Genomic DNA, 26,757 nt, shown 5'->3' with positions numbered 1-26,757 from the left:
CATGTCAGGTAACCAGAATTATGAACAGGCTCTATAGATGACCCACAGTAATTGAGGAGTTGCACTTGGAAAACCCTGATATTTAGATGTTCTTAACTTCCTTTCTATTTCTTTAGTCTCTTAAAATGCAGGTTACTTAGGCTTAAGAACTCGAGGAAGTTACTGGAACAATAGTAATTTACCTTACCATGTTTTATGTTACTAATAGTGGAATAAGTGAGGATAAAACAAAAACCTGATCAAAAGTTGAGTAGATTTTAAAGTCATATGCCCTCTCAGAACTGGAAACAATTGCTGTGCCCTTGATCTCCTGGTAGTTTTGGAAACTTGATGTGGGCCTGGACTAGAAGATTACAGAACGCAATCAATTTGTTTACCCTGAGACTGATTTGTCCTTCAGAGCCTGTAGCTACTTTGTATTAATTACTGATCAGCTATAAGTTCGTTCTTCAATACAGTCATCTTTTCAGACTTTAACTGCAAGGGAACTATTTTATTTGTAACAGGAATGTGTTCTTGTGAAAACTTTGAGTTCTGGAGCTTTACACTCGTTCTCCATTAATCTGTGGTTGTCATTTTGGTGGACGACTGGCTTTGATACGCTATGGAAATGGAAAGCTTTGTTGCTGATTGTTTACAGATCAGTATTATTTTTTGCATTTAAATGTTCCTGGACATTCATTGTTATACCAATTTCTGTGCAGAGGAGTTCAGTTGGTGCTACCTGAAAAACATAAATGGTGGAAGTGAATGCCAAGTATGCAGATTGGGTACAGAATAACTGACTGAGATTTTCTCAGTCTTGGTTCTGTTAGACTATGGAGGATTCTTAGACACAGGTAGTTGAATATGTTGCTTCCGGTGAGAATTCGAGGCGTAAATATTCCTCATGAGCTGGACTCGTGATTTCCACAGCTGAAAGTAATCCTTATAACAGTGCTTCCTGTTTGGTAAGTGAAGGATATTACATTTATTTGGCCAGTATCAAAACTGCTACAAGTGGGTAGTAAGACATCTGTGTTTCAGTAATACCTTCAGAAATCTGAATCTGAAGAACTTTGGAGACTTTAAACTTTTTTTTTTATACTGAGTTGTTGTTAAGCGTTTTTCTAGCCTGTGTTTGTCTTACAGCTGCTACTGTACTTGAGTGTCTTGATAACTGCAAGCTGTCAGCAAGCAATCAGATGGTTCTTCGCAAGCTGGGGATGAAACTTGTTCAACGACTTGGACTGACGTTTGTGAAACCGAAGGTAGCAAAATGGAGGTTAGTTTCAAGTTGAAATAGTTTTTTTTAAAAAAGAAAAAGAATTCTAAAACAAGTAATCTACAATCACTTCAGAAGCTAAAAAATGCCTAAATCCATTTTTTTGCCAGTCTTTGTCCTTCCTGCTCTCTCCTACAAGAAAAAGAAATCATCATCATGTTATTTAAGACTGAATACATACTTTACAAAACTTTTTATGAAGTTTTTTGGCCATATATTGTTTCCTGTAATTTTTCCAGTTATGGGATAGCAGAGCAATATTGTGACTTTTACTGCTGTACTTCAGAAAAGGAGAAAGAAGCCTGTTTCATGTAATGCACAACTTGGTAAAAATGGGAAGACAGCAACCTTTGGTACTGAAGTTGACGTAGTTCCATGTTGTAAGAGTGAATTTAACATTTCCATTACATTGTTCTATCCTGATTCGATAGAAAGTTCACAGGGGAAAAGTGGTTTGCAATCCCACTTCAGTTTTGCATATTAGTCAGGTTTTGGTGTCTGGTTTTCCTTTTTGCCAGAGGGCAACCCATTTTTCAGATTTCTCGCACTGATATTTTAAAATTGCAGGCTCCATTGGTGACTTTTTTTTATTGTATTTCTTCTACTAACTTTTGAGAACGTCCTTAGGCATAGAAAATTCTTTTTAGGTGGAGAGTGTGCCTTGCCCGATGGCAAAAAGTTTGTTTAGCATGAAAATTATCTCTTTTGTAAGGATATGTTTGCACCACAGGCTAGATATGTGAGTACAGGTTGTGCAGAAAACCCTGGGCTAGCTTTACCATTTAAAACCATTCTTAATGAGTTGATTTTTATTTTTAAAGGTTTTGGAGAGCTTTTTCGGGCATGGGAATTTTGTCTCTCTTTGTGGTCACAGTGGGAAGTAGTTTAGCTCTTCTCCACATGGAAAAGTGGCAGCTGGGTCAGGAGAAAGGAGAAAGGGATATTTTTTCCCTTTCCTTTAACACAAACATTAAATAACTGGAAAACTGTGCACTTGGAGGTATAACTTGACAAGCAGGTTTTGTGACATATGTGCCTATTTCAGCTATTTCAGCCTATAAATGTACTGTCTCTATTTCTTCTGCAGATACCAGCGTGGCTGTCGATCTCTGGCTGCCAACCTGCAGGCTCAGAGTTCAGTTATGCAGAGCCAAAAGATAACTGTTGCTGCTAATGAAGCTGAGGATGATGAGGAATATGACATTCCAGGAGAGATTGAAAATGTTGTAGGTGTGTTGAAATGGGACAGAATTCTTTGTCAGGTCTGCACGTTATATGTACATTAGGAAAGCAGCATGCTTAGTGCTAAGAAAGTGCTCTGGATATCTGCACTAATTTCAACAATTCAAAAGACTAAAATTTCAACCTGAGCAACTGGTTAAAATATACCATATGTTTCCCAAATAATTTAAATGTTGGCCTCTCAAGCAGAAACTCAAAAGTGTTCTAGTGTTTTTGTGGCGTAGAGAGAGGGAGTTATTGGAATACATTTTAGTGGTAATGCAGAAGTGATGTTTTGAGCCTTTCATAGCTGGAAGATTTGTTAAAGTTTGTAATGAAAAATAAAGTAAATGGTACTGCATTAAAGCTAAAAATTATGCTGGAAATTCTTAAGCTATGGTACTATCAAAGAACAGCATTTTGTATTAGTATGTACTCTTAAGGAAGGCCTTCTGCTAGCTTGCTAATGAATATGCTTTAATTAAAAGTTATAATTTAAATCAGAAGGCTTTTATAGCTAAGCGATAAAATGAATTTTTTATACTTGTCTGGCAGAAACAAGAAATCTGGATACGAATATTTTTGTTTAAATTAGGAAGCAGCAATGTTAGGACGAAAATGAATTTGTAACATTTGAAGTATTTCTGTTGTTTGAATAAACCTGTTCAGTAATCTGTTTTGTTTAAACAAAATTATCTGCAGAGCAACTGCTGGTTGGACTGAAAGACAAAGACACCATTGTCAGGTGGTCTGCAGCAAAAGGGTACGTTTCTTGTTGTTACTCTAAACTTATAAATTAAAGCAAACAACACAAACACAGCCTTAATGTAACCCATGATTGATGGTTTGTGTGATGTAACATTCTGTTACTTCAAATGGCTTTAGCACAGTTCATGTTGTTAAGCCATATGACTTTTTATGACGGTATATAAAATCAGACTAGTCTTCAGGAAAATTTCACTTACGTTTGCAAATAGGCATTTTGGGTAGGACTTGAGTTAAAGGTTTTTTTTTTTTCTTCCACTAATATATATTTTATGCACACACACACACACACACACACACACATGTATATCTCTCTTACCTTTTCTAATTTGTAGCTTTGACTCCAAGCTTGAGATCTGGTGTTTTGGGGTACTGGTGTTCACATAGTGCATTGCTCTCTACTTACTCTAAGTTTCCAGTGACTAGGTTTTTTACTTGGATTTACTCACTGAATGACAGAACTAATGAATCACTGTATGCTTTTTTTTCTTTTAACTTCTGTAGAATTGGTAGAATTACTGGAAGACTTCCAAAAGAATTAGCAGATGATGTGGTCGGATCTCTGTTGGACTGTTTTAGGTAAAAATCTTGCATCGCATTTTGCATGCATCTGAAACGTGTGCTTATGAAATAGGAGGACTGCTATTAAGAAAATGGATCTAAGAATTCATAGATATTTTTGCCTTTCTTCTAGTATCCAATAGGAATAGGAATTCAAGGAAACTGTTCGTAATATTTTAAACCAGAAGTGCTGAAGCTCATTAACTTGCTGCTTTAAAAATTCCCTGTGTGCTGATGACTTGAATGTAGTATGTGCATAGTAGAACAGAAACTCTATTTGTGAGTTCCAACTCAGGATATTCCATAATGTTCTATGGGAAGCGAGGCTAAAACATCTAGGAAGATTGATGAATGGAAGGAGTATGGCAGAAATGCACAAGATCATGAGTGACTTGGATTGTTGCCCTCTGGATTTTATATTATCTGAAACAAACCGAAGTAGCAGATGGAAGGTTTGGGTACAGAAAAGGTAGTGGCTATTCGAAGTACATTCAAACAGTAAAACGTTACAAGTTCTGTGCCACGGGGTGTTGATCAGTGTATAATGATCAGAAAATCTTCTCTGCCCTGTTGTTGATGATCTTTTGTAGTGTGGAAGTGTTTTGGAGAGCTTTGCAATGTACTTGTGTTGTTTTGTTACTGCTGCTAGCCCAGGAGTCTACTCTTGGCTGTGTGAGACAGAGGCTTGTGGACTTGCTAAACTTTCAGATCTAAAGAATTTAAGGTTTCAACCAGTGTTTTGGACTAAGCCAATAACAAAAACAGTAATTTCTTTATTGACAAAAAATGTTGGTAATCTTTAGTTTGCCATACAAATCTTTTGTTCTTTTGTTCTTCTCATTGGTGGAGAGTACAAGTTGAAAATTTGAGCTCAAAAAATATTGCTTTAAAAAAGAAGATACAGCCTTAAAAACTTGCAATGAAAGTATCTTCTTAGCCAATACTTCCACTGCATTACTATGATTAATTCAGGAGGTGCAGCTGATCTCAATTATCCCTGGAGCTTCAAAGACATGTACTCACTGCGTTTTCTTTCCTTGTTTTTCAAGTCATAGGGGTGAGTAATACAGCTAGTAATTGAGTGACCTGCTTTCTTCAGAAACACTTTGGAACAAATGAAGACAGGGAGAAAGGGAATCTCTTCAGTTTGCTTTGCACTAAATACATAGTGAACAAAATAAAAATAACATGTCAATTGCTCATCGCCGGCAGTTTAAATTGTATTTCTGAGGATAAGAAGCAAGGATGTCTTATGCAGAGACTCAAAGGCAGTTGGCAGGGAAGAAATAATTTTTCACAGTGCAGTGAGGTCTTCAGCACAGTCTTGCAAGGATCTGTGCAAGCCTTGTTCTATCCAAAATACTCAAAAGCTATCCTGGAAAGAAGGCGAACAGTGGGGAGATGAAACAGAGTAATAATTTAAATTAGATAATACAGTGAAAGCTAAAGGTGGTAGAAAAGATGATATATCAGCCTTAAATTAAGTAACTAGACTATAAAAGACATATCTAATGCCTAATGAATGCAAACTAATGCACTTAGGGCTGAACATGGACAGTGAGAAACCAGTTAATATTACTCAGGAAAGAGATCCTGAATTCACTGTGCATAGTTTGATGGTTCTGTGACCATGTCAATGGAGCATCTGTCTAGGTAAAAAGGAAGGCAAGTGGGGTGTAAGATATTAGGAAAGGAAGAAATGACAAAGCTGAGGTGTTAAATGTGATTTATCTGATGTCTTTTCCATGTGGGAAAGAAAAGGTAGGAGGATATAGAGGAGGTGCATAAAACCATAAATATGAAGGAGAAGGGAAAGCGGGCAATTGTTTACTGTTCACTCTTTCTCATAGTATGAGAACTGAGGAGCATCAGGAAGTCCATTTTCACACAATTAAACTGTGGAAGTCATTGCCACAGGATGTTATGGAAGCCAGAAGTGTTAAGGGAGTTCAGAAAGGGATTATCCAAATTAATGGATGGGAGTCCCATCAGAGGTTATTAAATATGACATTCTGGCTTGGGAAGTCCTGTACTTCTGATTGCCAAAGCCAGGAGGAGGCTAATAGGGAATGATCTTTTGTGCTTTGTCTTTGGCTGAGCATCTGCTATGGGTCCATTTCAGAGGCAGTATGCCTGGGAGAGATGAAGCTTTGATATGACCTAGTTTAGTTGTTTAGTATCTTACTCTTAGGTTCCTATTCCTAGTTTAATGCAGAATTGACTAATTAACTGTTAATCATGCAGCATACAAACTTCCCTTTTCACTCCTTTATCTCCCAGTCCATCAAGAACTGTACACTGATAGTTTTTTTTTCCTGTGTTCACTACAAGTCTTTTTTTTTTTTTTTTTTTTTTTTTTTTGAGGCATCTGAACCCCACTGTTCACTCATTTGAAATGCACGAGCTTGTATAATCTTTTTGTTAGACTGCTTGAGCCTTTCCTTCTAGTAAAGGATTGTGTTTAAATTAATGAGTTGTCTTGGCTATATTCTGTAAACCTGCATCTTTGGCAGTGCCACAGAAAGTTCTTTTCCTTTTCTGCGTGAGACCCTTGTATTGTCTTCTTCCACAAAGAAGTTACATTTATATTGATAATTGGTTTTGTTTTACTTTTTTGCTTCTTTGTTCATATTTACAGCAATGTTTATGTTGCATAAAATGGGGAAGGAAACATGTTCAATTCTTGTGTTTTAAAAGTATAACAAGAGTAAAGAGAAGATAAAGGTTTGTGTCTTAAATTGTTAGGAATTCACCATGAAAAAATGTAATCCAGAAAGGCAAAGTTAGCCTTAACAAAGCTTGTTTTCATTCTCAAATTAGTTTCCAGGAAACCGACAACGCGTGGCACGGTGGATGCCTGGCACTGGCTGAATTAGGCAGAAGAGGATTGTTACTCCCTTCCCGAATTTCAGATGGTGAGTTGTAGTTGCTGAATGTTACTATGTTCCTGGATTAGCAGGTTGTAGTTTCAGAGACTTAATACATAGCAATAGACTGAAATTTGCTGATCTGAGTGTGCTGAATAAGGACTGAGTATTAATTCCGGAGTGAAAAATATGCCTGGGGGAATGTTTAAGGTACTTCTGTCTAGAGCATTGTTTTGGATGTGCCTTATTTAATAAATTTTTCTTTCCAAAATGAAATTAGTTTCTTGGGGTTTTATTTCTCCCTCTCCCCCATGTTTCTTTGTGCAGTCGTATAAAAATAATCTATATGCTTCTATACTGTCAATGCCATTATTTGAATAGAATATATGAAATAATCAGCAGCTAATTTGCCCTTTAAGGCTGGTAGCTTATTCTGTTTGTTTCTGATGAAATTTCAGAAACACAGTTTGGTTTAATTTATGCAATGAACTGCTTTAAGGTCATTTGTGTTTTTGTTTTTTCTTTAATGGGTTCTTACAATATCAGAATGGAAAGAAATAACAGGGCAAAAGTACGGTGATATCGATGTGAAGGTAGTAGTTCTATCTTTTGTGATTTTTGGATAATCTGTTATAGCTTTATAATGACAAAAACTCAATATAGTAGTACACACAGAATGGGCACTTTCCAAGCAGCAGACTGGGCTCGATGTTTGGGTCTCTTTTAGCACTCTTGTGTTCTTGTTTGAACAGAGAGACTGAACACTAATTTTCAGTGATGTTCCAGAACTGTTATTTCTTATTAGTGAGTTTGGTTGCTGCGTCTTTTCTGTTCTGGAGGTCTGTTGACTTCCACGAAAAAAGCGTAAAATGATATTTAATGCATTTCATCATTCTGATTCCATGAAAAGAGTTCGCATCCCAAATAGTAACAGTTTTGAACATGAGAATTTTTGTGCTGACCACGTTCAGCTGGTTTTCTTTTTCTGATTGCTTTTCCCTCTGTATTGTAAAAGTGAAATGATTGAAAAACCAAAACAATGTTAGGATTGGGAAGCGATCCAGTGGTATGTCTTTATTTCATTTCTAATTAAACAGAAACTGTAGACCTCTGTCAAGGGATCAGGGCAGCCTAACTGTTACGGTTTTTCTATCGCCGTATTCCATTTGTTCAAACTGAAATTGATATTTTTGTCTTTTCACAATCTGAAAAGCTTTTTCTCTGTGGAAGATTAAAGAACTATGGTGTTACTCTTCTGTTTCTTTAACAACTCAGAACTTAATCCCTGAAAGTTTCTGTTTAAAGTTAACATCTTAGCTAGAACATTCTAAATAGTTTATCTTGGATCTCCATTGCGCACACATTAAGCAGTAAATTCTGGAGGCTGCAGGGTGTTTAATGCAGTTCTGCTTCCTTACCAAGGTTTAGGCTTGCTGCTAGTGATCAAGTAGATGAGTCTCTATTATCTGAATAACGACTCATGTATACCCATATTTTTGAGTGAATAATGGTTAATCTGCAGTTATTTTACTTACACTGATAGAAGATACTATTGAAATGTGGGTGAGGTGTTTATGCAGTGGAACAGACTCACATAAGTCTTTTGGAGAAGTGCAGGATATGCCAGACAGCAGCTTTATCACAAAGGCTTCTCATATGGAGCTCAAGTGCAGATGTATTATTCTACTGAATTAATTATTCAGTGAAGGAAGTTCCATTTTTAGAGTTGATACCACACTCTACTTTTTCACCTTTTTTTTTCCCCCCCAAAATGTGTTGCAGACAGTGCAGTGAATTTGTGTTCATGAATGACTTTACATACGTTTTAGGTACAGGTTACAGATTTATTTGAAAAATTACAAGTTTATGTACACAGTTGTAGAAGCAGAACTAGCAGTTTTAGGATCTATTCAGAAGCACGCTGAAACTGATAATTGGTGATGATGTTTTATGAAATAAAACCTTCACCAGGAGAGTTTTCTCAGGTGAAATAAATTATATAAATATCCTTCAAGGTTTGGAGTTTGAAGGTTGCCCAGTGTCTGTCTAAGCTCAGAGGATTAGGCACCTAAATCATTTAGATCTTCATATTTTCAGTATTGTTTTCATAGAGGTTCAGTTAAAGCTAAACCGTGCTTATTAACTTGGTGCAGGCTGTGTCTGGTTCAGCTGAAGTCTTGTTTTTAGCCAAAACAAGAAAAACTTGCTTGTACAAGGTTTGGGTCAGTCTGTTCAAGCTGGCCTCTGCCTCTGAGTCATTTGGACTTTTGTTTTGCATTATGGTATAATGGCGAAGTGCATTCATCCCCTGACCAGTTTTTACAGTAAACTCTAAGTAGCCAGGTCTAATCTTAAGCTTGTTTTAAACTACTGAACCACGAAATAAAAAGTTGTTCAAAGAAAAAAGACAAAAAACTCTATTAAATAAAATTAATCCAGAAAAATACTGACAGTATGTTATTGAACAGTATTGTTTCTACAGCTTAAACATCTTATAAGAAAAATAAGTTGTTAAAGTTATTTTACATTAATACAATTGCAAAAAACTTTGGAGATTTTTCTAATGGCCTTTGGCTTTAGTAATGAATGCAAAAATTCACTCATAAAAACCTGAGCTTATAGAAGGGAACGCTCAATTATTTAAAAATACGAATATAAAATTATGAACATTATTTACATAGGGGAGTTTGAATGTATCTTATCATGGACCAGATCTAGTAAGGGATGGTTTGTAGAAAATTTCTGCATAGGTGGCAACTAATTTCTGTGATTAGAAACAAATTGGAAAGTGGAGCATTAAGATACTCTTGTTCTCTTCCTCAAAGTGAAGACTCTGCTGCAGTCATTTGGCCTTACTCTTTTAGTGCTTTGCTGTGATTTTGCTGATTCTTTTTGATTTGTCCTTTTTTGTCCTTTTACTTTTTGATTGCACTGAGTATCCTGAGTATCAGAAGAGTCAGGAGTAGATTCTGTACTCAGAGTATTACAGTCCTGAGGACTTTGCCCTTCATTGTCCATCCTAACTTTGCTGGGGCTGTATGCAGCTAGCTGACAGAGAGCTACAGCCGCTGTTTGTTTCTGTTCATCGCAGCTGTCAATGATGCGTAAGTCTTGAGCTTCGTTACGGTGAGCTGGGAAAGGTTTGTCACAGGCACTGTTAATAGGGTTCTTGGGGTTGCATGCTCCTGAGCTTTCTGCTCCTGAGTTCTCATTTTCTGTCTTTGGAGAAGTAGCAGCACCATTATCATGAGATGGACTGTGGGATGTTGTTTTCGGGCTTACTGTGTTACAGGAATCTTTTACCGAGAGGTTCAGAGGCATATCTTGCAATTCTAGGAAGTTCTGACTCTCTGTTTTGGATGTGGCTTTGTATGCGTGTTCATGAGGAGGTCCTGCATTTGTGTCAGCCTTTTTTGAAAGATTAAGGGGAGCTATTCCAGTGTCGTCTTCTGTGTTGGACAGTGAACCTTCATTGTTGTGGCTTTCACTTGGTGTATATGAATCTTCATCAGTGACATTAATGCTGAAAGACATGAGAGAGAAGAGAATTCAGTATCTGTTGCTTTTTTAAAATTGAGGCTGAGGAACTGGAGAAGAGGAAAAAAAAAAAGAAAATCTGGCTTAGTAGTCTTGTTTTTTATCTTTTCCCTTCCCCAGGTCCCTTTCACCATACTTCTCTCTCTCCAATAGAAGTGTTTTCCTGAAATGCACAGGTACACGCGTGGTAACGGTGTTAGAGATACCTGATGCATTCAGATGAATGAGCAGCTGACTCATAACAGCAGCTGGGGTTTGTATAGTTGTACATAAAGCAGTTTTGTGGACATATCTTACAGAACAAATCCCGGTGCTATAAATGCAAATGTACTTTAGGGGGATTGCATGAAATACATGCATGCTGTCTATGTGTGCCCCTAAAAATCTGACAAGAATTTGCAAGGTGATGTTATTACTTTACCTGGAAGGTGAATCTTCTCTATCTTGCTGTGTTGGCACGCTTGGAAGTAGTGCTGGTTGATCAGTGCTTTTTCTCACAGGTCTGAAAGCTGTAAAGTTTTCTTCTGGTTGATCATATTTTCCAAGTGATGTGGAGGACGATTTGTTGGAGAGGTCAAATAAGCCCTCACACGCGTGGCTTGTCTGAGTGAAGTTGGTGGGGCTGGGCCTGCCTGGGGAGCCCGTTGCTGCGCTTCCTGCAAGAGGGCTCATTTTAGCATTCTCTCTTTCATTTTGGTCATCTTTGGAATGACTTTTGGCATGCAGTAATGTTATTTCCTTTTCATAGTCTGCTTGTTTTTTGTGCGAACCTAGAGGATATTGTTGGGAAGGACTTAAAGAAGCTGGGTATAACAAAGTAGTTTCTTCCATTAGATGAGAACTTTGATCTCTGTTAATACCGGCTACGTGTGAAAATCGATAAAAAGGAGGATCCGTGGGCCTACAAAATCCATATGGTATTGGAGGAGTGGAATGATACTGCTGGAACAGCCGATAGTGTTCATATGCTGATGGATTTATGTGTTTTGGAAGTGGCCCAGGGTGAGGAAGAAAGTGTCTTTGGTCTTGCGTGCCGTAGACGGACAGAGCAGAGCTTTCACACTCGGAATTACCTGGAAGCAAGTAGGGTGTATAGATGGCCAGCCTATGCTCATAAAAGTGGGGCGAGTAGTCTGGAATCATCGGTTGCATGTAAGGAGGAATGGAACCAAAGCCTTTTGTGGGAGGAACTTTATGTGGAAATTCTGGGAGGAAAGGAGAACCTGCTTTCCATGGGTGACTTGGTGCATGAAATGCAGATTTAGTGTGAAAAGGTGAACTTTTGTTGGAGAGCGATAGAATTTCAGGTACTTCACTTGTTTCTGGGCCTTTGCTATCTCTGTGTTCTCCTACAGGAACAAAAGCTGAAGGCCTCACGATGCTGTCCAGAAGAGGCTGCATGCCGAGGGTGCTTTCTGCTGAGGTACTGGCAGGGGTTACTTCCTTCTGGATTGCAGGTTTCTGACCTTGGATTGCTGTGTTCGTTGCTTGGTTTTGTAATTCAACGTTTTCCTTGGCATCTTCTTTTGGAAAAGCGTATTGAGGCTTTGAATCAAGATTTGACAGTCCGTTTGTGGCTGACTTGGAAGAAGTGGGTTTGACTGTAGGCTCTAGGTGATTGATCTGCTTAGACTCCAAGGAACTAGTCTTTGGGCACTTGATGACACGGTCCTGCTCTGATACTAAAGTAATGGAGTTTTTGCAGAGGCCATACTTCATGTGGTTAAAAAGGTGGGATTTCTCATTGCAAGTAAAGGGGCACTGAAAGCACTTATACTTAAATGGCTTTCCTGGCGGTCTTGGGATGTAATGAGGCTTCTTTGGTTTACGCTCTTTGAGGAGACTCATCTTTTTTTCTGCTTTAAACAATTAAATGTAATGATTCTTTATAAAAGCTTTCTTGTGGTTAGCTTTCCTTAGTTTAGCCTCTTGATGTTTCCAGTTTATCAGGTTTCTGCAATCCTTCTTCCCAGGTGAAAAGAGGAAGCCAACTCCCAGGGTGTCTCAGGGAAGAGGAGGTGCCGGAAAGCAGCACTTCTCTAACTGGTAGCACTGGAATACAAAGTTCAAAATTAGCTGTACTGGAACATTGGAACTAAACACAAACAGTTCTTTTAAACTGTATTCCCCTTCATTATATCTATAATGCGTGTTTTTTTTTGGTAAAACAGGACAAATGCTAGACTCTAGATGTAAAACAGATACACGTTAAACTGGAATGTTGTTGAGCAGAAGTGTCCCAGTTTTCAGCAGTGCTGTCACCTGCTGCTGCTGGGGACTTGAAGTTTTCTCTGAAAATTGAAGGAAAATTCATTCAGAGGACAAAAGCAGAAATCTAGGTGGAGCTATTGAGAGAAGTGGAGGTGGGTAGAATGAGAAGAGGCAGGTCCTGGCAGCGGCTGGGTATGGGGCAAGCTTGTCAGGCCGGTTGGGGAAAGAGAGGAGGGAGTTTCCTGCTTGGTGAAATGAGGGTGGAGTGGATTGGCTGCACTCGGGTAGCTGACTTGGCTCTTTCAGAGACTGACCAGCCCCTCTTTTAACTGCATGGCATTTCCTAACAGCCTAATCTCGATGGATACCTCAAGAGTGGCCAATCTCTCGAAGGTTAAAACCACACCAATTTTCTTCCTCTTCCTAATTCAATTAAGAGAAATGAGTACTGGAGTATCTGACTAATAGTATATTCTGCTTGATAAACACATTTCACATTCTTCTGCTGTGGAGCACCTTCTGTATCGCTTTGACAGACGCACAAGTAGATTAATTCATGCTTTAAAAAAAATGTCTGACAGAGATTGATTTACAGGGGCATGATCTATCTGCCTTTCTTCAGAAAAAGTAAGGTTGTGGATACTTTGTACAGCCTAATGATTTGCTCAGTAGATAAGTCAGGAGGGCTTGTATCAGCTTGTTCCATTATGTTCGCTGATTCTGAAGGCGTGAGAAACTCTCAGAGTCAAGTTCTCATGATTTTATAGGATGTGTTATGGCAGAGATCTAAAAACTGATGATTTCATCATGAACTATAAGCATCATTATCAAAATGATGACTGTTGCAAAACCACGTACTGTATCTATTGTGTTACCCGAAACTGCAGGAATACTAATTGTAGGAGTGACTAGGATAGCTTGATTTCTTTTCTTTTTTTTTTTTTTAAAGCTTTTTACATAGAGGTTTGGATTAGTAGCGTGAAAATATAAAGTTTATGGAAAGAATTGTTAGTAATTACATGCTGTGAGATTTTAGTTGAAGCAAAATGTTTTGCATTTCTTAAATCAGATAATTTAATAGAAAATGGCATGCAACACGTTATGAAAACAGAAGGCAAAGCTACAGAATTGCTGCTTGTTTTATCAGGTATAGTAATTCTGGGAAATTGTGTTACATATTGTTTCTGATGTCATAGAAATATTAATTTGTGTTAGAATGATAATTGTGAAAGCACTCTGAAAAATACAGCCTGCTGTATAAATAGAAAAAAAAAATCTTTTGATTAGAATTAACAAATAATTAAATCTGTGGCAGTGTAAGGAAGTAGGAGTGTGCAGAGACGTTGCTTCTTAATTCTCAGCTTTTAACAAAGCTTTTTTGTTGGACTTCATAGACACTGATAATGTTACAGTACAAAAGAAAACTTCAAAATGTCCAGCAGCACGTTAAATTCCTGCCACTGCAGTCTGGTTAAAATAGTAGCTCAAACTAATAAAATAAAAATACAAAACAAATGTGCCTTGTAGGATTTAAAAACTAATAGCCTACATTCCTCTGAAGGTTTAAGAATAATGCTTTTACTTAATAAATACATAAAAATAAAAATTAAGACTTGCAGTGGGAGGTGCAGATAGGTAGCTAGCTGGTTGGTTGGTGGGTCTTTTTGCCTTAAGTGAATTTACTTTTGACTAATGGTGCATAGCTAACTCAGACAGCTTGTAATGGACGTGATTGTGTCAGTTTGTTCTTGTTCTTTATATCTTCTTGGAAGCCCTTGTACTGATAGTTCTTGAAAAGAAGATATTGTTGTCAAAACTCCACTGCATTCTTAGTTTGGCCATTTATGATAAGTCTGAATTTACATTCAGGTGCAGCACTTATAATAAAGAGATGTTAATTAGATTTTCTTGTTCTTCTAGCTTTCCTTTGCTTAATAGTGTAAATTCCTGTGCGTCCTGTTCCCCCCCACCCCGACGTTGTACTTGGTATTTAACTTTGATTCAAGTTATTCCTGTTCTGCAGAATATTAAGTATCATTTCTTAATAAGATAAAATGCTCTGTTGCAGTTTTAATGTTAGAAATTCAGAGCATTGGCAGCTTCTTTGCAACGTGTCTACAGGAGAGAATTAGGAATGCTTTTTGATGGCACGCTCAGCCTGCAGACAGCGCTTCTGGAGCCAGCCACGCTCACCTGAGAGGGTACAGCGAGGAGCTGATTTGGAAAGGGTGTTCACCCTTAGTAAACTAGTGTCAGCCAGATTCATGTTGTGTTTTGCTCTTTTAATGGTTAATCCTTTTCTTTTTCTCATGACTTAAACGTGCCAGTAGTAGAACATTTCTAAACTAAGCCAAAAAGGACACTTTGTCTTTTAATTTCAAAGTAAAACCCAGGAGTATCTGGCAAAAGTACTTATTTCATAACTAAAGAAATTTAAAACTATTTGAACACACATATAAAACTGGAAGAATACTAATGGTTTGAAGAAGTTGCAATTTAGACTGTCTGTATATAATTAATATTAGTTACTTGCAGTTGTACAATGCATGTTTTAGATGACTGAAATTAAGATCTAGAATTAGAAAAAAAAAATCAAAATAAGCAGTTCCTTTTTACTTAGTCTGGAATCCCATGAACTTGTGATATTATTTGAAAAAATGGGGAAAAAATGTTGAATAGCAGGATGATAGCTTTGATAGCTTTCATGCCTTTTTGTTTGTTAACTGAGAGTGTGGCTCCTGAATGCCAGATTTGAGAAGTGTGGATAGTGAAATACAAAATCTTGCTAGTGCAGCAGTAGTGTTGATTTATACTTCTATAGGAAATAGGTTACTGAGATCATGGGTTAAACCTGAGGCTCTCAGTTGTTTGCTCTGTCGGCAGCACACGTTCTTACAGCCCTGTCCAGCCGGAGAGCAGAGCGAGAGCTGCATGCTTAAACTGGAAGGAAGAAGTCGTGCTGCTGCTGCCTCCTTGCTTTCACAAAGGTTAGCAAGGCCAGAAAATAAGGATATAATTTAGAATTGTGTGCGTGTATGTGTAAGTGCATAAAAATGTATTTCTATGTATACTCGTGTATGTATACTTATACATATGTATTCATAAGCATACATACCCACATGTATATATGCTTGTACATATATATATATATATATGCATGCATGCTGTTTTTCAGTTTTTAAAGCAGTCTAAATTGTTTAAGATGTCCAGCTGATCAAAGGGGAAATTTCAAAATGTCTTTTATTACAAGCAGGGCTGGTAATTAGGCGTCTTTTTAGGACACTGCTTTAGCAAACTACGTAACAGTTTGTCATGCACACTCCATTATTATTGCAGTATCCTTTGGTGATGTTGATCTCTCTGACCAGGAGCACTCACTGGGGTGGAAACATTTTGAAGGACATGCTATAATTAAAATATTGTGATGTGGCATTATTGCATAACTCAAGGACATGCCATTGTCACCTACCTAGAGTGTTGCAAGAACAAGATTTGTGAGGTTTATTCTGGTTGAGATTTTCCAGTGATTAACTACCACTCCCTTCTAAACTTCCAGTTCCTTTAAACTGAAAGATAAATTTTAACACAACTGTTTGTTAATTAGGAGGAAACATGGGCGAGAGGAGTGGGTTGGCGAGGGCTGGGAAGGAAGTGTGCGTGCAGGGAGTGAGGGCTGTGCTTGTGGAGAGAGGCGGCAGGGACTGAGCAGCCTGGTGAGGTGGTGGGGATGGGAATACAAAATCTTCGTAAATATTAACTTAATAACTCCCCATCTTAATGCACTTTAATTGGCGAGAGAAAGGGTAACTCATAACAATCCAGTTTTCTTCGCTACATTCCCACACGCTGGAAAACTAACAAATCAAAACTGAAACAGAATACGTGGTTCTCACACAGGCTCTTCAGATTAACCCAGTCCTATTGTATAAAGAATAGTTGGCAGAATAAGCAGCAATTCCTATCAATACAGCTTTTCTGTCATTCTTCAATATAATACATTAATTTTCTCTATAGGAAAAAAAAATTTTTCACCAGCAAGAGTAAGTTACTGTGAAAACTAAGAGTCCCTTTTTGGCACAGTCTAAAATCTTTCCCTTTCCTGTTGAAACTTTCTGCCGAAAGCTGTAAGTGGTGCTGTAAATGCACCTGCTGGGAGGAACCCAGGCTTCTGAGCCAGCTGAAAAAGGAAAACCTCCGATTTACTTTTCAGCTGTAATATAAACACATTTGTATTTGAAAAAATTCTTTAAAGAAGAGTACTTACCAGAGACATAGGTGCGTGAAACCTTCCAGGTGATCACTGTTGCTACCCTGTAGCTGTCACTGCTGAGAGAGAAGTACCTGTTCGCTGCCGGCTCCCTAAGTGAAACTGCAGGAGGTTGTTTCAGGGGGAGGGACTTAAGAAGTGTAGGAGTTGAGCCCTCAGGGTGTAGAGATGCACCTGATATTACTCCAGCCTGAAGCTACGATTCATTTGTTTGCGTCCACTGCTTTCATTCAGCATTACCTCAGCATCTCGGCTATCGAAGGGAGCTCTTGTTGCTTTTGTGCCCTCCAACAACCAAGTTTTACTCTGAACTCTGGTTTCTGTTCCTCTGAGCAGCACTCTGCAGCGTGGGGTCGGAAATGACTAGGCATGATAGACTGAGCTTCCAACCTACTTCACTTCACTGGAAATGACTTGTGAGCAGCAGAATCAACAGCACACAGAGGGTAGCAAAGCTTAAAAATAGGAATTTTACATTCTTATTAGAAACTGGCTTTTTTTTATATTAATGCCATTGGAGCCTTAATATTGCTTTTTTTTTTTTTTTTTTTTTCCCCTCACCCTCTCCATTTTTATTTAAATCTTTTTGTCCTTCATGAGTCTCCTCTCTGAAGGCGGGACTGAACTAACTCTAAGCTTGCCACAGGAACCTGCCAAAGCTTGCCTATAATCAGCAGTCAAATGTACAGATCCTGCAAATGGGAAGGAGTCACCTCAGTGAGGAATTGATTATCACGTCTGAACGTTTGCTCAGGAGTGGTAAAACTGCATGGGGAAAGGAGGAAATCTCATCATCTGCTGATTAGTGCCAGTACTCGCTCTTAGCTGCATTTTAGTTGGAGATCATAAATGACAACTTTATTAGTGTATCTACCAATTATTTAGTGGCTTGGTGAAATAATAACTTCTCACATACTGGCCCTTTAAAAGGAAAATCCTTGGGTACTTCTGTCTAGTTGTCTCTAAAAATCCATTTCTGTTACTGTAAATGAGTCCTAAGTGGTTTCTGGCTACAACTTCTGATGGTTTTTAGCCATTAAATTTTTGAAACTTTAAAATATGGAGGTGTGAATGTCTTATGGACATGTGCTTTCCTACCTAAGTATGCAGATTCCCATCCTTCTTGTTACTGTGCCAATGTAGTTTTCTGGACATTTTTTCTAACTACAAGCAGTTGAATTTGTTGTTGTTTTTTTTTTTTGCTTTAATATTCACTTTCCTATAATGCAGCCTAACAGTGTAAAAAGATGTCATACTACTGTCTACTGTAAATTCTTTGGCTCTGTAAAGACCTGCAGGTCTTTAGACCTTTGCTTCAGCAGCTGAAGATGTTACTCAGAAGTCCACAATCTCCAGTGCTCTAGTCTTTGTTTTCTGTAGCTTGAGGAAAGTTTCTTTTTTACTTGTATTTTTTGGCACATGATAGAGTGGAGATGGGTTTCTTTGAGTAGAATCTGATCACATATTTTGTTTTGAAAGAAAATTGCGTGTTTTGGCAACCAGAAAAAGCTACCTTGCTTTTCACCGTGATGTTTGTGAGCCACTTGTTCATGATTACTAGAGCAAAAAATGGGGATCCTTTAATTTAGGTGACTGAATTGGGTTGGGAGGCAGCACAACCCCCTTCCCTGATCTGGTATGTGCGAGGTGGATGTGATGTCTAATTGCTTCCCTGTTCCAAGCAAAATATAAAGCTTGTTTTAAATCAAGCTACTTTCTGGAAAGTCACCTAGAGTCAGCTGCAAATGAAGTAAAACTGGAAAAATAGAACAGTATGTGATTGGTTTTCTTGGTGTTTGGATGATATTAAAATTTCAGATCGAGGTGAGAGGATTCATTGATGGACCCCAGAAGAGGAACACAATAGCTCCTTGTTTGTGCTCCTGGAAGTAATAAATCTTGATTGCAGTGACGTGGTTTCATCACTTTTGTTAACTCATTATACTTGCATCTTGAGTATTTGGTAAACGGAACCCAGTTGCTGTTAGTAACGCCCTCCTTAGTTTGCTTGAGTACAGCACTCAGATTAATTGAGATGAGCAGCAGAATGGACATAATAACGTGTTTATTAATTTTTTTTCTCCATATTGTTTTTTTTCCTTCCCCCCAGTTGTGATTGTTTTCATACCTCTGATGGTTTGAAGCTGTACTTTTATTGCTTCTTTATGTAGTTTAACACATACATTTGGGTTCTAAATTCTATGTAAAATTCAGTCTCCTGAACATTATAAGGATGTGTTGCATAGCTATAGTTGGATTTCATATGTCTAGTAACTGTGCATAAAATGCCATTCTTTAAGTGTTAGAAACTTACTTCGTGTTTTTATATGGTCTTTTTCTGACATTTGGCATGAAACAAAACAAAATGTTGCTATCAGAAGCCATACATATAAATGGGATAAACTTAACCTGTTCTTGATAAGCTGCTTACCTAATTTTTATTTTCATCCTCTCACTTCAAACTTGAACTCCCTGGATGTGTCAAAGAGTGCTTGGTGTTACCCTGGTCACTTATCAAGCCCTCTGTTAATCAGGTGATTCTCAGCTTTCTGCTCTAAAGCATAGAACAGCCCTGGTGCCTGAGTTGCTCTGATGCCATGGATCAACCAGAGCTGCTGCTGGCTTCCAGAACATGTCCACTGGTTGTCAGTCATCAGCAGGACTGCCAAGTCTATCTCGAGCTGCTTTACAAATGCACAGGCTTGTTAATCCAAGAAAGAAGAATGATCAAAGATAAAGTCACTTAGTTGAGCACTGGTGGACGTATAACTCATGAAGCTCAGAGCCTGCCTTGAAACTGTGTGACTGGCAGCCACTTCTGCCCCTGTCACTTTTGTTATGTGTCTGAATGAGTGGCTTTGAGCTAAATGTTCAAGAAAGCCCTTTTTGTTCTCTGGTTGCTCAAACTGAAGTTATTGACAGATTTTGCTATCTGTATTAACATGTTTGGACTGGGGCTGCCTTACAGTCCTGGGGGGGGCAGATGTATTTGAATGTAATTGGTGTAGTTCATGCTGTGCCCCAAAACATTATGTGATTCTTGTACAATATTCTCATAACTATTTTCTTCTATCCCATATGAATAGTCATTAGTCTTAATGCTTTTCAAATAACAGCTTTGAAACGTGCCTTTGTTTCTCATAATGATTTCAGTCCCTGACTTTGGAGATATGTCTGGGCAGATTACCTTGCTGATGTTTGTGAGCCACTTGTTCATGATTACTAGAGCAAATTATTTGTATGGGAAAAGAATAAAAGCTCAGCAGTTAATAGCAACTGCAGATCATATTTTTAGATATTTATTGTGGCCTGCGCTGTGAGTGTTTGGCCTGGAACTGGGATGATCTTCCTTCTAGTTCCCATCCTCACCCTTGGGCAGTGAAACATCTCGGGGGAAGTTGGTAACCTCAGAAACTGAGACTGTAGGCAAAACTGGGAACTGTTTATAAAAAGGAGCTTTGGGTAGTCGTTCTTTTCATTATCAGTCCTTTTAACAGAGATGTAAAATATGCTTTTCTTGAGTTTCTACTTGATGTTTTGGTTATAATTGCCTTTTAAAATTTATTATTCCTGGTGTTTTTCATGCAGAGTGTTTTTGCTTTGATTTCAAGATTTACGCAGAGATTCTAAGACAGTTTTCTCACTCATGTGAAGTGAAGTTTTTTCTCATGGAATCCAGTAGTAGGATCTGCAATGAATTGTGCCACGTGCAGTTCTGGTTTATATGAAATCAGTCCCACACGTTTTCTTTGAGGCATCGTTGTCTGTCTGCAGCAATGCCAGTCCCATGAAGGAGAGAACATGATGCATGCAGTGAGAACTTCTGGACTTAAAAGGTTTTTAGCTTTCAGTCATCCTTTGAAACGTGTCAAATTTGTAAAGGCTTAGATGACTGATTTGTTGTCTACTACTAAAATTTTAAAAGCAATATAGAAGAGCAAGTGAAATCTGCTATTTTATTCTTTATTTTTTTATATCCAAAGCTCTTGAACTGCAATTTGTCTGTGTTTTTGAGTTGGAAACTGTGTGTTACCATTTAGCTCAGTCTTTTTAATATGGGTCATGTAGCTGCTTTTGCAATATAGAGAAAACATTGACAAAAAGAAAAGAAAACAATGACAAGAAGTCATTAAAATTTTATGTTCTGATGTATTTTTGTGAATTTCTGCATTTGGAATTGTAGCACTCTTAAATGAAACATTTCTGACTGTACAGTGTGTGTCAGGGCCAAAAACTTGTATTTTAGTGTGGTTTCTATATGATTTCACATCTTTTGTTTTGTACTGTATTTGTGGTTTTGTAGGCCTTAGACTATTATTTATAGGGGTTTTTATTTAATTGGGTGGGGATAAATACTAAACAAACAAGAGAATCCTAGTTTACTTGAATTTCTGGTTTGCTTGTGAAAGGACGTTATTAAAATTTCTCTTGATGACAGCATAGTATAAACTTTCTAGCTAATAAGGTGTGTCATATATAGGAACATGAAACTTCCTAGGTGTTCTCAATATGTCCATGGCGAGACTGAAAGTGTTCTCATGCTAAATTCTCCCAAAAACTCACTGACTGCTCAGAAGTCCCAGCTGTATCTGTTAAATGGCACCCGCAGTGCCATCGTAGAACTGTGAAAACGTGTGTGTAAGGGTGGTAGCACTGGCATCTTGGAAGAGCAAGAAGAGGAAGCCAAGGGCAAAGAGTGTGGAAGAACTCTGCAGTTAAACTTGCAATGCAGCAGTGCTTATTTTGGAAGGATTCCAGCCAGGAAGGCGTTATTTTTGGTCTGCCTACATTCTTATGTGCCCTTACCTATTCACAGTGCATTGACTGAAACAATCCCTCTCCCACTTTTTAAACTGTGGAAACAATGAAAGCAGCATTTAAACTCATGATGCTGATGAAATAGATAAACAATGGCTAATTCAGAGGTGTAACATTGGTGGGTCAGTGCGAGTGAGCCAAATCTTGAATCCATGTGTTACTCTCAAAATAAGCAGAGAAGAGTGAGGGAAAAAAACCCAACTTGTCAAGAACCATCATTTATTTCTTCTATCAATTACCTTCAGAGTAAAGGCAGACAAACATATTTAAAAAAAAAACAAAACACCTTTATGTTTGTACTCAACATTACTTTTAGTGATGTGGAACTGAGATGGGATTTAGGATGCCTTGGAATGGAAAATTTGGTAACTTAAATTGGAAATTTAGGATGTCACTGTGGAAATTGGAATGATTTTTTTAGCATTTCAGTCAAAGAGAGCAGGCAGTGCTGCTGGCACAGGGAAATATTTTGTGTATTGTTTGTGCAGAATGATAAGCATACTGCTTAAATAGGAAATGCTGTTTATTTCAGTGTTGAAAGAATGTCACCGTATGCCCAGCTTCCATCATTCCCTCAGCTTCTGTCGTGTATATCATTAATTTGGTTAGAGGGAGTATGTGCTCTTTGATAGCACCAGATTATCAGTGGTGTGTCTGGTACAGAACATGCCCATGTGTTGGCTGGTATTGATAAGACAGTAGGTTTGTTTGACAGTATGGAGAATGGTGCTTCCTGGTTGTTATATACCAATGTTAGTGTACTTTAAAAAGAAAAAAAAAAAGTCTGAAAGACTCTACATAGAATGGAAAAGGAACATCTTTTGCTTGTCCAGTTCCATCATTCCACTTATCAAGAATTAAAAAAAAGATTAAATTTAAAACCAATACTGATTTCACGAGTATTCTATAATGAGGTTGAAGTTATGCGTTTAAGTAGTCTCAGAAAAGTGTATTCTAGAGCATCTTAAACCTTGCATGCTCCATTTTTAATATCCTCTTTGTTTTCATATTCCAGAGTAAGTTATTTGATACTGACTTGCAGCTGCCTCGGTTTTTGGAGGAGGGCACATCAGGAAGTCAGGCTCTGAAATGTGCTAATCTATCCTGAAGTGGTAGTTAATTGTGAGGCTTTTGGCAAGCATCCAGGTACTTTTCATCGCAGGTACAGGAAGAAATGAGAAAAGATCTATCTGTCTTAGGTGGACTCCTAGAATCTAGAGAACACCCAAACCTGAAAGGCTGGTTGTGGAAGAATTTCTTTTCTCTAACACCCAGGTGAACTTTAAAAATGATATATGACACTGATACTGAAAATCGTATTTCAAAAAGTTGTAATGGGAATGTCATCATAATGGTTTTCAAATTAGCAAGAAGGTATTAAAAATACTTTTTTCTTTTAGAGAGATTAAATTAAATGGCTGAAGCTACAGCAGGAAAAGTCCCTCCCCCATTGCAACTGGGAAATGGTACAAATGCTAAGCAGGGAATAAATGACAATGAATTGCTTCTAGCTTTTTCACTGCAGGGTTTATCTCAATATTGCACAACCTTAGCCTAAAGGTTGGGGTTTCTCTGGTGATTTTTCTTTTCTGACATGCAGTGTTATGAATTTGCAAAATTTTTATACTCCTTCAGAGCAAGTAATTCACTCGGTAGGATTCCTTCATAAACCTGTTTCTTCGTGTCCTTAAACTGCAATTTGCTACTGCTGAAGTTAAAGGAAGAGCTGTTAGCTGTAACCTGTATGAAGGTCTCTGTTTAGCTCTCATGTGGCCTTGGGCATGAGCGTGTAGGCTGATCTCTGAAACATTCAGTGCTCTGTGCTTCAGCACTGAAGCAGAGGTTGATCACTGCTGTTGTAGGTCAGCTGTAGTTCTTTCGCTGTAGCCAGGTAGGGATTCGTACAAATTGTGCGTTTTTATGGCTGCATTACATAATGATGTTGAGATAGACTGGCCAAAATCCAGATCTGTCTGCTTCCACATTGGCCCTCTGCCATCCTCGGAAGCTTGCTCCAATTTTAGGGTTGTAGCACTTCGGCAAACCTGCCTTTAGTTTATTGAAGCAGATGCCTGGGAAATGAGCATTAACGTCCATTTCTTTAAATACTATATTTAAGTAATATGAGTGGTATCAAACAGCGAGTCTTCAGCAGAGATGTAGTTAAAATGCAGTTCTTTAGGGCAACATCCACCTTAACCAACAATCCCTTCTGTTCTGCCTGAGAGCCAGTCTTTGCATTACATACTTTCCACCCTCAGCAGCAAGGCAGACAACAATCTCCTCTACAGCCCAGCTGTGATTCATGGCTAGAGCAGGTCTTTCCTGTGTGCTGACTGAGATAGGTCCATGGAAAAAAATACCACGTGATCATATAATTAAAGACTCTCTTAATTCATTACGTAGTGAGAGACTGAACTGAGATTGCAACCAGACAGACACACTTCTCCATAGTCACGGGTTAGAAAAAGCCCATTCGGTCTGCGGATATGCATATATATAGCCTTATATATGTGGTCAGCATTAAGAATTGTGAGAAACTTACGGCAGCTTAAGATGCTCCAGCTGTTAAATTCAACCATATTGTGTGAGCATGCCTGAATTGTGATACTCTGGCAGACTCCTAACTAGGTCAGACTTGGGTGCAGGGTTGGGAGAAGAGAGGCCACCTGTTGACAGTTCTTAGGCACTTGTCCTACAGGATGCAATAATAGAGTGTTTCCCAGAATGCTTGAGAATCCTCACTGCAGAGCATACTGAAATGATGAAATAGTTCCTTCAGTGTAAATTCTCAAGTACACAGCTTGTATAGAAAATAAGAGAACAAATTATAGATGTTTGGCAGAGCTTGAAGCAAATATTTATTTCTGATAATGAGCCTAACCTAAAATTACCTATGTTTGTATCAGTTGATAAATTAAATATTAGCATAAGAGCCATAATGAAGTTCTGATTAGGGCGCACCCATTGCTAAAAGAGGTTGGAGTGCCACGTGGGAGCGTGTGGTCTTAAATCTGAAATTCTTCATAGTGAAAACTGAGTTCTTTTTTTCTCTTCATCTATTTTTCTTTTTTGGCACATTAATGATAAGTATAGGTATGTAAAACATGGGATGTTGACTTACTGTAGATATGGCTTGTTTACACTTCTCTATGCCTGAGGCTCACAAAGAAGGTGAACCTACAGATGATAGATACTTCTTCAAGGAGTTAGTTTTGCTGAAGAAAAGTCTGAATAAAATTATTACTCAAAACTCATTTTTTTAAAAATTGAAATATTTTTCTTCCATTTTATCATTCTGGGGCCCCAGTACAGGAAGGACGTGGAGCTCTTAGAGTGAGTGCATAGGAGGGCACTAAGATGATCAGAGGGCTGGAGCAGCTCTCCTATGAGGAAAGGTTGACAGAACTGGGATTGTTCAACTTGGAGGAAAAAAGGCTCTGGGGAGACCTCATTGTGTTCTTCCAGAACTTGAAGGGAGCATAGAAACAGGAGGGGGAACGGCTGTTTGTGAGGATGGATGGTGATAGGACAAGGGGAATGGTTTTAAAGTGAGACAGGGGAGGTTTAGGTTGGATATGAGGAGGAAGTTTTTCACACAGGGTGGTGATGCATTGGAACAGGTTGCCCAAGGAGGCTGTGGATGCCCCATCCCTGCAGGCATTCGAGGCCAGGCTGGATGTGGCTCTGGGCAGCCTGGGCTGCTGGTTGGTGACCCTGCACACAGCAGGGGTTGGAACTGGATGAGCGCTGTGCTCCTTTGCAACCCAGGCCATTCTATGATTTTCCAGTATATCAATTATAGTTTGAAAATGTTTCTCTGCATAAACCATCCATAGCAGTGTAAGCCTTATATCAAAAGGGTAACATTGGCTTAGTCTGTTTTAAGAGGAACATATTTCTAGTTTTCAACTAAATTTAATCAGTTCTTAACTTGAGATTCAGAGCATGCATCTGTTCTAAGTGAACTGGAGTTGACGTGGAATTTTGTAATTTTCTCGTGTAGACAAGACCTAAGGCTAAAGAACAGGTTTTTGTTGTTGTTTGTTTAATTGCTGTATTTGTATGTTTTATATGATAAACACTGCAATATGTAAAAACCATGACAAGTTAAAGTAATATTCGACTTCTGATGGCATCTGTTATAGCTTAGGTATGTGTATACTTTAATTTAAAGTACTTTTAAGAAGCAATGAGAATGGGTTTAGTTACCTATGACCCTTCACTATCCAGTAACTTCCATGAGTTTTCATCCCTATTTGCTTAGTGTTACTCATGTGAACCTGATAGGTGCTAAGCATCTGATTGTTTAAAATTGGTGTTTAAAAAGCAAAGTATCCATGCAGCCTGTCTCTAGGATGAGAGAAAATCTGCCTGCAATGCTTTGAAGCCCGGAGTTGTTTCTTTATTTTCATAAGGCTTGAGCAAAGGGCTGTGTTGCAACCTGCAGTTATGTTGTTAGGTAAGGCAGGGTGGAGCGTAACAGGTGCTTATTAATACCTCTAGGCTACAGGTAAAGGTGACTGTATTTTCTTGAGCGTTACAGAACTAAACAGGTGGATATTGTTTTAATAATTGGGTTGAGAGTGGACACTACTTGTTCTCTGTCTTTAATGGCAAACTTTTAATACAGAACTATGAAAGAATTGGTAACTTTCAAAATTAAGTACCTCTTCAGGTCTTGTCCGTGCTCTGTCTCCCAGCACCCTACTTTTAAGTAGCAGCTAAAGAGCGCATTATTTAATTTCAAAAATGAATTAATCTCTGCCTTTCTAAAGAAACAGCAGTTTCTTCTGGATTTTTTTTGGTAAAGATTTTTTTCACGTGTACCTTTTGGTAGAATTGATTTGGGTGTGATTTTTAAATCTGAAGATTTGAAGCAGTGGATAGCAGAAAAGTACAACACTGTGACCACGCTGAGGACTGAAGAGGTGGTTATCTGATTAATTGAATTGCACAACAGATACAAAAGGAAGAAGCTGACTGCAGAGCTTTAAAACGTCATTGTTGCACAGCGTATCAAGCAAAGCTCTGCAGTAACATGGATGTGAACATTTTAAATCAGAGAAAAACAAATTTTAAGCTGGTATTCTGTGTTAGACTGAAGGTGAAAAGTTGTGTGCATGAGACACTGCAGACACAGAACCTACCAAACTGTGGGTTAGGAACGTCATTTGTAAGATCTTGATTACAGTGAGCTAAACAGTACAGATGCTTTGCCTCTGCTCTTCCATGACTGTTCCATG

At 38.3% G+C, this 26,757-nt stretch overlaps 2 protein-coding genes across 2 annotated transcripts in view; one reads left to right on the top strand and one right to left on the bottom strand.

The window, feature by feature from the left end:
- TBCD (tubulin folding cofactor D) overlaps positions 1-26,757 on the top strand; it is a 109,336-nt gene that overhangs the window by 18,089 nt on the left and 64,490 nt on the right. Inside the window, exons 9-13 of the mRNA XM_052687967.1 lie at positions 1,132-1,264; positions 2,352-2,494; positions 3,188-3,248; positions 3,755-3,829; positions 6,632-6,726. Coding sequence (XP_052543927.1) covers positions 1,132-1,264; positions 2,352-2,494; positions 3,188-3,248; positions 3,755-3,829; positions 6,632-6,726 — 507 coding nt within the window. The remainder of the gene's footprint in view (positions 1-1,131; positions 1,265-2,351; positions 2,495-3,187; positions 3,249-3,754; positions 3,830-6,631; positions 6,727-26,757) is intronic.
- Positions 8,196-16,864, bottom strand: ZNF750 (zinc finger protein 750). Its single transcript, XM_052687968.1, has 3 exons — positions 16,691-16,864; positions 10,637-12,267; positions 8,196-10,201 (listed from the first exon to the last, which is right to left on the bottom strand). Exons 2-3 carry the CDS (start codon positions 12,061-12,063, stop codon positions 9,475-9,477), a joined length of 2,154 nt encoding a protein of 717 aa, XP_052543928.1. The 5' UTR covers positions 12,064-12,267; positions 16,691-16,864; the 3' UTR covers positions 8,196-9,474.

Source organism: Tympanuchus pallidicinctus, unplaced genomic scaffold (genome assembly GCF_026119805.1).
Source record: "Tympanuchus pallidicinctus isolate F22 unplaced genomic scaffold, pur_lepc_1.0 scaffold23, whole genome shotgun sequence".
NCBI lineage: Eukaryota > Metazoa > Chordata > Aves > Galliformes > Phasianidae > Tympanuchus > Tympanuchus pallidicinctus.
This window is presented reverse-complemented; position numbering and strand designations above follow the sequence as displayed.

Bases quoted from the DNA above. Each gene is read 5' to 3' on its own strand.
- ZNF750 (XM_052687968.1), bottom strand. From the start codon at position 12,063: ATGAGTCTCCTCAAAGAGCGTAAACCAAAGAAGCCTCATTACATCCCA. The intron at 10,202-10,636 runs GTAAAGTAATAA...CATGTCTTTCAG, and splicing joins AGAGAAGATTCACCTTCCAG to CATTAATGTCACTGATGAAG.